This window comes from Octopus bimaculoides, chromosome 1 (assembly GCF_001194135.2).
Source record: "Octopus bimaculoides isolate UCB-OBI-ISO-001 chromosome 1, ASM119413v2, whole genome shotgun sequence".
NCBI classification, from domain to species: Eukaryota; Metazoa; Mollusca; class Cephalopoda; order Octopoda; family Octopodidae; genus Octopus; species Octopus bimaculoides.
In genome coordinates this window covers 41,823,895-41,834,543 of record NC_068981.1, presented here as the reverse complement: position 1 = coordinate 41,834,543, position 10,649 = coordinate 41,823,895, and the positions used below count along the sequence as shown (strand labels likewise).

General features: G+C 34.1%; 1 protein-coding gene across 1 annotated transcript in view; it reads right to left on the bottom strand.

Moving 5' to 3' along the window:
- Positions 1–243: 243 nt before the first annotated feature.
- Positions 244–10,649, bottom strand: part of LOC106869192 (mitochondrial intermembrane space import and assembly protein 40-B) — a 12,741-nt gene continuing 2,335 nt past the window's right edge. The window contains exons 2-3 of the mRNA XM_014914828.2: positions 6,688–6,780; positions 244–4,595 (exon numbers count right to left, since the gene is read on the bottom strand). Coding sequence (XP_014770314.1) covers positions 4,276–4,595; positions 6,688–6,780 — 413 coding nt within the window. The 3' untranslated portion in view covers positions 244–4,275. The remainder of the gene's footprint in view (positions 4,596–6,687; positions 6,781–10,649) is intronic.

Genomic DNA, 10,649 nt, shown 5'->3' with positions numbered 1-10,649 from the left:
CACACATATATATATATATATATATACACAAACATACATACATATAAGAGAGAGAGAGAGAGAGAGAGAGAGAGAGAGAGAGAGAGAGAGAGAGAGAGAGAGAGAGAGAGAGAGAGAGAAAATGGACTAAGCGGAGCAGGAGCACACACGAGGTCGGAAAGTGTAGCTGAAGAAGTCACAGATGTGTGATGAAAGATTTCCGGACAATGGACAGGAGTTAAAATAAGAACAATAATAAACGAGTGAAGAACGAATATATAGTTTATTTGGGCATTAAAAAAAAAAACATTACCATCCCGAAATAGAACAATATCTGTTTCAATACACGGCTTCATATCAGGAGTCTTGCAATAAACCACGTGGTTTCGGATTCGGTCTCACTGTGAGGCAAGTGTTGACAAGCTTTGAATTTACCAATGCCTTGTGCTTTGGGTGCGACCTTACTAAAGGGAGATAACTCTCCAAGATTAAGTTGACTAATTTGACGACATCTATAAATTGGATGCTCGACTTTGTATTAATCTCGTTTCAATAACTAAAACTCATTAAAATCTCAATCGAATAAAAATATATACATACATGGATTGTACTTGGAATTTAAAAGGTGAAACCTTCAACTCATAGTTTCACGCTGAATCTGCCGAAGGGTCACTCTAAGGGAGAAATGTCTGCAGTATACTCAGTCACTATAAATCAATGAGTAAGAATCTTTGTTGATTTCATACTATTATCAATTATTACTGATACACAGTTTTGCAGCAGAACTTTTTTATTCGGTATAATGAAGCATCAAAGTGGAAAAAGTAATGCTTTACAGCTGTTCTCACCTTCCTATAAGATGTCTCCTTCAAGAAACATGCTGAGAGCGAAAAGCTTTGTCATATTTTGTACAATTTCATTACTTTGATGTCTAGTTCTGCTGAGTTAAACTTTGCCTTTCAACCTTGAATATCAATAAAGTAAGTACCAACAATATACTGAAATGTATTCAACATTACAGTTTCACTTACACAAAATGTGCTTGTACCTAGCAAAAACAAACCAATAATGAAAATAATAATATTGGTTTCACCTTTTGACACAAGGTTACCAGTTTCAGGGGATGGGTAAGTCAATTATATTGACCCCAGTGCTGAACAGGTACTCATTTTATCAACCCCAAAAGGATGAAAAGCAACGTTAACCTCAGCAGAATCTGAACTCGAAACAGAGTGACTGACTGTTGCTAAGTATTTTTCCCAGCATGCTAACAATTCTGCCAATGCACTGCCCAATTGTAAATAATACATATTGATTTATCTTCAGTGCCAAAAGTAGCATCTTAGAATTGATTTAATTCTCAGTGGAATTTTAATTTAGTGATAGCTATTTAACTGCTCATACAACCTTGAGAAGAGTGTATATGTCACAATCTCATTTTCATTTCCATATAAATACAAGGGAAGCATAGATGGTTAAATCAGTTATTCTGGACAACCAAAAGGTCAGCAGTTCATTTCTTGTCACTATCACTGGGTTGTTTGTACCCAAGAAACATTACTCTCTAGTAGCCAAACCTATCGACCTCTAAGTTAGTACTACAAGTGAATGTCTGAACACCTCACCTATTTGGAACCAAAGTCTAAGATAATATCTAAAAAGGATCTCTTGCTGATTGGAAAATGTCACACAAATGCTCACCTTTCCTACTAGACCTTCAACAACACTCTATTTGCCTGACCCAAAAAACTGCATACCATCTCTCCCGAAGCCCACTTTGAACGCCCTGTACTCTCTTTCTCACCATCACAAACCACACACCAAACACTTCATTCAACCCTTTCTTCCTAGAAATTTGTCCAGCCAGAATTCTATCCTTTTCCACTTACTTCCTACAAGGGTCAATCTATGTGCTGCATGACCTCACTACTCCAAGAGGGCCCTGAAAAGTTAAGTGGCACTGCCCCTCCAACAGAACTTTTGAAAACAAATTCATTGCTTACAACAGCAGTATTGCAGCAGAATTTGCAAGTAGTATGTTGGTTTGTAGCATTGAGTTCACTACCTTTGGTGGAGTAGGTCTTATCTGCTTCAAAACACAGAAACTGGAAAGAATCTAGAAATCAATGTTACACTAAGATACAAATGGTTTAAAAACAGTTGCATGTGTTAGGATCTTGATGCACTTCCTAAGATAACGTATATTTCAAAATTATAGAATTAAAGAGCATGAGATCAAATGCTATTCAAAGTAGATTCCTCTTCATTTTCCATTTTCATTGCAGATTTATTTTTTAAGGAAAACAGTCACTTGTAACAGCGAATTTTCTAATAATTCATGTAAATATCTGGTGACTAAGGTAACACATTAAGCCAACTAAAACACTACCATCTTAAGAAATATGGATAATCTACAATAAAATATATTTGAAAAAGAAATGAGATGGTTCACAACTCAAACCCATTGATCACAGGTCTGCTGAATTAGAACTGACCTGAAGACCTAAATATATACCTACAACATAACACATAAATCACATAACAATGTTAAAGACAAATATAAGAATATTTTAAATGAAACATACAAACTGCAAAGCATCTCGCATTAATAACTCTTTACTTTTTTTTATTAATAAATTCAAGAATTAAAATTCTATATAAATGTTTAAAATGTTATCAACCAAGTTGTCAAAAAAAAATAAAATTAGTATTTACTGATAATTTCAACCAATACTTTTAGTAAATATATTTATTTATAACATTTATCCTATGACTTTTAACAAAAACTAATAAATGCTACAGCCATCTAACTCAGAAATATGCATATTAAAAAGCTGTAAACAAGAATAAAGTTCTATTACATCTTATTGTTATTTAGCAATTTAACTTTATTACTAGCTTAAATTCAAAATATATGAAAAATGAATCTGGAATATTTTAGAAGCTTCATGGCTGAGAAGACAAACTTTTATAATATGCAACCTGATTACAAAGAAACCTAAAATCAGGTTGCAAAATATGAAATAACCTGTTTTCTTCATGCTGAAGCCTGATATTTTGTTAAATGCATTTACATTTGTAAAAAATTATATATTCTAAACTTCTATCACTTTGTTTTGATGACAGTTATGATTAGATTCATGTAGAAATGTCTTAAATACGGTTGCATTTTTGGGGCTTGTAAATTATACAAAAATTATTTTAATTATAATAACTAATATTGCAAAACAAGAAATATTTGCTCACATGTCTGAGAGCACTTCTGATACACAGCCAAGCATCTTAAACCACATTCAGATGAATCATGAACGTGTTTCAGCCATGTGTTGTATCGTCTTTCTGCCTCTTTTACCATTAATACTACTACAGTTTCAGTACCTCTGGATTAGTAAACTGCATACTGCTACACCCAAGCCTATCCAATGTAAACTGCCTTTCTTCATATCACTGCTGATACATCTCACTCTCTAAACTATACATTTCAGTGAATCTTTCTTCACCAGAAATATTGCTTTCTGGAATCCTTCCTAATAGGTTTTTTTTTTTTTAAACATTTTTACAAGAATCATCCTACAGAATGCCATGCTGACATCAACCACAGCAATAGTATGAGTCTGTAAGAGCTTACAAAAATCATGTGTGATGCCACTCCTGCACCACTAACAGGAGAAAAAAACAGAGTATAAAATAAACATTTCACATACAAAAACAGCAGTTGAATTTGTTCATTCAAACGAAATCTGTTGGAGATATTTTCTAATGAGTTTTGTAAATATATTGCTAACATTTTAATTGATTCCTGATTCAATAACAATCAGAAAAAAGTTTCAAATGGATATAATCTTCCTCTCAATGAATCTCACAAATGAAAAGCAAATGAAAATTAAACTTTATGCACCATAAACCTATTGAAATAAACTGATAATAAAAAAAAAACTGAAATATATAAAAATATTAGATGAAAAAATTATTTAGAAAAGTTTACTCGTAATTTTAAAAAAAAAAAAAAACCATACATATCATAAAGCTAATTAATGAATTTCTGAATAAAAATATTACCATCCTGAAAATAAATTCATCTATAGCCAACCTGATTTTTCAGAGCAATGACTTGGTTCAATAAACCAAAAATAGTATAGGTAGTGATGCCAAGGGTAACAAACTCAGAACAAATCAAATGTTTACATTTGATTCCATTAGGACATTAGCAGATCAAATCTGATAATCCTAGAAACAATCAACAAACCTAAATGCTATTAAATAATAATAAATGATTTCGCTAGCTAAATTGATAGGTCAAGATACTTCTGCAGTTGGTGGCACTGGTGTTGATGTCACATTAGTCTGAGACTCATCCTTATTTTCAACAGTTTCTAATTTTTTAGAGTCACTTCCTGGTACTTCCTCCTCATCTTTACTTGGATAAAGATCAGGGTATTCGCTCATACATTCTTGCATTCTTTTGAAGGCATCATAGCACTCAGAACCTTTTGGTTGCATTTCACTATAGTGGAAACAGGAAAATGCTTCTCGGAATTGTACACCACAAGGACCTGAAGCCATACCACCAAGACAGGGACAATTCCAGTTGATGCTCCCATCTTTAAGAATCAATCCTATAATCAAGAAAAAATATATATATGAAACTATAACAGCAACATATAAAGAATAATTGTTCTAAAAGCTCAAATTGATTAATGAACAGAAGTATCTGTATAACTTAAACAAATACATAGACTACTAATTAAGAGCTGTTTTGTGGTTTACTAAGGAAGACATCATTCTTCTTAAATTAAAGTGCAGCTTATTTGCTTTATTTACATATTAAAAGCTTTTACTGTTTCATTCAAAACCATGACTGCATAGTCAAAACTTTAAAGCTTATTACAGTCATTATGCTGTCTCCTCAATCAAACTTCTTAACTGCACAGCTATGCCTCTAAGAAATAAATCTGACAGGTTTTCTTGTAGTCTGTTTGTCTGATAACAAATCTGATTCCTACAGGCATAACTATATGGTTAAAAAGCTTACTTTAGAACTACATGGTTCTGAGATCAATTTCACAACTTGAGACAAATGTATTTTGCCATAACCTTGAACTGACCAGTGTCTTGTGAGTGGAATTTGGTAAACATAAACTCTTTAGAAATTCATCATGAATGCATGATGAATGGATGGATGCATTCATGCATGCATGTACATACATACATACATTCATCATGCATGCACATACACACACACACATATTCATTCATTAATTTAATGAATGGCTATGACTGATCTGAATCTAAACAGAAACATTTTTCTTTTTATAAGATGTTTTGTGAACAATAACATCAGTGATTACACAGGTAAAGACAAACAAATTGGTATTCCAAGAGTGAAAATTCCTGATTTTATGTTATCTGTGCTGAATCCAAATAAGTGTGTAACATTTTTTATTAGGTCAGGTCTATGTGGTATACAATTTCCTCTTTAAAAACTCCATCCTTGACAAAGAGTTACACATTTATCAAAATACAATAAAAAATACAAATTTGTTGCTTTCAGTAATGGGATTTCCCAAAAGAAGTTTGTATTGAGTGTCTATATAACCCAAGCAGAACAACTACAGATTAATTTGGCTGGAAAGTACCAGTTTAACAGTTTTTCTAGTTGATACACATACAAAAGTACATAAAAACACTTCTATACACTATGTATATATCAAAAGGATGTATTATAACCACTATTCCACAGCTATACCAACAACGATCACGTTCAGATCGTGCTTTTTACAGGCCACTGGCACAGGAGCCAGTCAGAGTGAATGTGGCATCAGCCACATTCAGATGGTGCCTTTTATGTGCCACCAGCACGGGAGCCAGTTAGGCAGATCTGGCATAATAGGTATAGGCATAACTGTGAGAAGTTAAGAAGTTTGCTTCACAACCATGTGTTTTGAGTTCAGTCCCCTACACAGCACATAAATCGAGTGACTTCTATAACACTGGCCTATAGAATTGGTAGATGGAAACTGTACAGAAACCCATTGTATGTATATATACACACACAAGATGAGCTTCTGCACAAGTTCCATATATTGAATTCCCCTTACAAGGCATTGGTGAACTAAAGGCAATAATGGAGGGTACTTGCACATGATGTGCAGTGCAATAGAGTTACAAAGTTAACGACACAGCCATGCTGCACTTATACTAACAAGCAAACACCTAGGTTTATCTATACATTAGAGATATGCAATAGATTCAGTTCTTAACTCCTGTATATTAAAATTATTCAAAACTGTTCAAATTTAAATAACAAGTAATTAAAACAAGTTTTCAACAAGAAAGCATTCAGATTACTTGGTCAAATGTAATGCTTATTTATTCACATTGTTTTGAATTAATTATGCATTATCTCATAGCTTTGAGATTTTGATAGTGTGATTGTTGGTTTTTAGACATTGTAGGGTGTGTGAGAGGCCAGGTCTGGCCAGTTTGAACATAAAACAGTTTGGATATTTTGGCCAGATATGGCTGGTTTAAATAACAAACAAACAAGAAACAATAATTCCATGAAAGTGTTGCAAACATCCTTTATGAGCAAAATTTGGGTAAACTAAAAAGAAAAATCCCTTCAAAATACTTCATCTGGATTGCAGCAATATCTGAAATAAGAAAAATCAATAACTAAATAATCAGAGTGACTACAATTAAAGTTACCTGGTTCTTCATCTTCATCATTAGCTGATGCTACAAGTGCTGTGCTGGGTTTCTCATAATCTTCTTTTGTAACAAAAATTATTTCATCTTTCCCTTTTAAAAAAAACAGAATAGCTATAATTAATATTTATCAAGCAATTAGAAAACTAATTCAAATTACATTACAGTGCTAAAAATAACTTTAAATACGCAAAGCAAATTGTTCAATAAATTCATTTTTCTTACAGTGTTTAATATAACTCAAATTGCCTGTATCATTCAAAGTTTTGTAGTTGAAACCTTTGTGCTTCAAGAGAAAAAATTCAAAAATCCATGTACAGATTGAATTTTATTTTGTTGGGTAAATGCCACACAGTAAAAATGGTCTCCATGTGATCCTACCCTAAGACCTGATTTTTATTGTTGATTACCATTTTATCTTATATTACAAATACTTTGAAGAACAGCATGAACAATACAATCTCTTCTCTTACAAATTTAAAGACAAGAGCAAACCTGGGGAAAACTATAGAAAGCTACTCAATACTACAAACATACTATGGCATCATAGTATGCTTCATCTAAAACTGGGTATGCTACTAGAATAATAAAACATAAACATAATTATATCTGTAGAAGAATTTAGACCAAGGAAAATTAGACCAGTAAATTAACTGTTCAATTGATGCTCATCATTACTTCATAATGCTTCAGAAAAAATGATTTCTGAATCTGAATGAAAATCACACAATGATCTTGATGATTTCAGATGTCAAATTTCCCAAATTAAGGAGCCTTCAAGACAATAATAACTAGGTCTCATTATTAAATATACAAATGGTTGCTTCATAAGGATTCATACACTCAGAGTTTGACAAGTTCTTCAAAATCAAAAATTATATTACTTCTAAATTTGCTAATTCAATGTATGACTCAAATTTATTCCCATTAACTGAGATTATGCTATACCCACTTTACTAACAATAAATCAGTTTACATTGAAGTTGAATAATTGACTACAGGAAAATCATTAAAGCATTAGACATGGTGTTTACAGTATTTAGTTTGTTTTGAACTCAAGTCCTGCCGGGGTAGTCAGATTGTTCCTTCATCCTTCAAGGTATACCAGTGTTCTTGCCAAATCAGATTGGAGCCTGATGCAGCCTCCCAGCTTGCCAATTCTCAATCAAACCGTCAAACCCATGCCAGCATGGAAAGCAGATGTTAAACAACGATGATGATGACAAGAAATTATTACAGAAGGGTGCTCCTTCAATTTTGAACTATAAGAGAGAGAGAGGTCACAGCATAAATACCACATGCATGAGGTGAATGAATTATGCATATGTACATGTGTGTGTGTGTGTGTATTATCTCTGTGAGTGGGCAGGGGATGGGGGATTGGCTGATGCTACATGCCCACTCTGTCAAGCCACAAGGAAGGTAAACATAGCAGCACAAACAAATGCTTAAAGAAATCTTGCATGTGATTTGTACAACAAGAAGGAAGATGATGACATCAGAAGTGCCAACAGTGTTCTATACAGCAGGGAGCAAAAAACTGTATCCTGGAACAGCTGTGCCAATTGGATCATAGAGGCTAGGTCTACTGGATGGAGTGAATGATTGGGTTGTGCTCAGCAGACCTTCCATGAAAGAATCACCCAAATATTATCAACAAGAATAGTATGAGACCAAACATTATATTAACTTTCATCAAAACAAGTGATTCTGACTGAGCTCAGTGTGTCATTTAAAAGCAGAATGGAGGAAGCTCAGATCCACAAGACTGAAAAATTTGACAGTTTAGCCATCAGACTGAGAGAATCTGGCTTTCAAAGCAAAGTCCTTGACATAGAGATTGGTGCAAAAGGGTCTGTGGTTAAAACTGCATATGATCTCATAAAGCAGTTCTCAATTTCTGGAAGAAAACCAGAGCACAAAGTAATGGCAGAAAAAGCTGAGAAGAGTTTCAACTGACTCTAATCAAGGAGGAAAGGAAGTGAATCTCAAAAGGCGTAATTTACCGGATCTATTTGTGATGTACCACACATTCGACATACGATGTAAGGGGATAATTAATAATGTCCTTGCAAATTGTTCTACTCAAGATACACAATACTTGTAATTACACTCAACAATACGTAACTCTCGGCTTTAGACAGCTCACTGATTCTCTCTGTGCATGTCCATTTATATTGTGGCACAGTCCATTAGGAGTCAACCAAATAGGGGTGTTCTACTCCCATACAACACCTCTCCTTTTAGAGATTGGCTTTGTCTTTTTTTTTTATTCATTTATTTTTATCATAATTTTATTTCCTTGGTGAGAAACTGGCATATCTCTTTCTCTTGACATTAATTTCCATCATTTCTGTATATTTTCTTTTCCTGTTCGACCTACATGTCGGTTCTGCTTTCACTTGTGGTTCTGGGACCTTGAACAAGTCATACCATATATCCATTGGCTCATCTCACCTTTCTTGATTTTTGGTATATATTTTCTTTAATTAGTTTTACCACGTAATCACATTACCCAGACGTCCAGTTATATTACCTTGTTCCCAGTCCTGTTTTCTATTTTTATACATTTTAAAATACACTTCGTCACCCGAGTTTTAAAATTTCATTCTATTTCCCAAATGTTGTATTTTCCATTTCCTACTTGGCAACAATTTGTCAAACACAGAACAAATCTTTCTGAAGAACATCAAATCCGTGGGTGACCTACTCGACTCTGTATTTGGATTCAGTATTATTCTGTACACCTGTAAGAACTTTGTCATACTTCTATCTTCAAAAGCTTCCCATCTGGTCTTTCTTAAGGCTCTCTTGAAAGTGTCAACAAATCTTTCCGCTAACCCATTTGACCTTGGATGGTATTGCAGAGTTAACACATGCTTCATCTGGACTGACTTACAGAATATTTTAAACTCCTTCACTGTGAATTGTGTGCCATTATCTGACACAATCGTATCTGGCACTCCATAACAAGCAAACAATTCTTCCAAGAAGTCAATAGTCACATTTGTGGTTGGCCTTCAAGAATAATAATAATAATAACAACAACAACATCGAAAAATACCTTAGGAATGAGAACCCAGGTTCAAAATATCCCCAAGACACCTGATGAAGGCTGGAGGGTATATCAGCTGAAACGTGTTAACAACAAACAAGATGAGGACAAATACCCGTCAAATGTAAATAATGAACCAACTAAAAGAATGAAAATAGACACACACACACACAGATAGATAGATAGACAAAATAGGATTTTTAGTGTTTGTGAATGATCATTCCTCCAAAACTCTGCTCCCCCTTATCAGAAAGTATATAAAACCAGATTCAAGAGTATGATGAGAGTACACAAACACCACCACCACCACCCCTGCTCCGATTTACAATTTATACATATTTATACATGTGAAGGGTCTTTTGTCTTTTTTATCGCTGGTGCCACTGACTTGTGCGTATACGTGCATCCTTTTGACTAGCGCAGGTGCATGCGTCTACTGACGAGCGAGTCGGGTCCACTCTTCTTAAGTAGTACCTCTGTCTCTTTTACAAGAGTACCTATCGACCAACGAATACAGAGTATTGAGCAGGGCAAATTTTGCTTGTTTGTAGTCAACAATTTTCTTCATTTACTGCCAAAGGTTATGTGTGTTTGTGGGAATCATATGAATTTTATTGCCCATCGTGCTAGAAATAACATTAAAAATTATAAACATGATTAGGGAGCATGTACTCTTTTACTTGTTTCAGTCATTTAACTGCGACCATGTTGGAGCACTGCCTTTAGTCGAGCAAATCGACACCAGGACTTATTCTTTGGATGCCTAGTACTTATTCTATCGGTCTCTTTTGCCGAACCGCTAAGTTACGGGGACGTAAACACACCAACATCGGTTGTCAAGCGATGTTGAGGGGACAAACACACACACAATCATATACACATATATATATATATATATATATATATA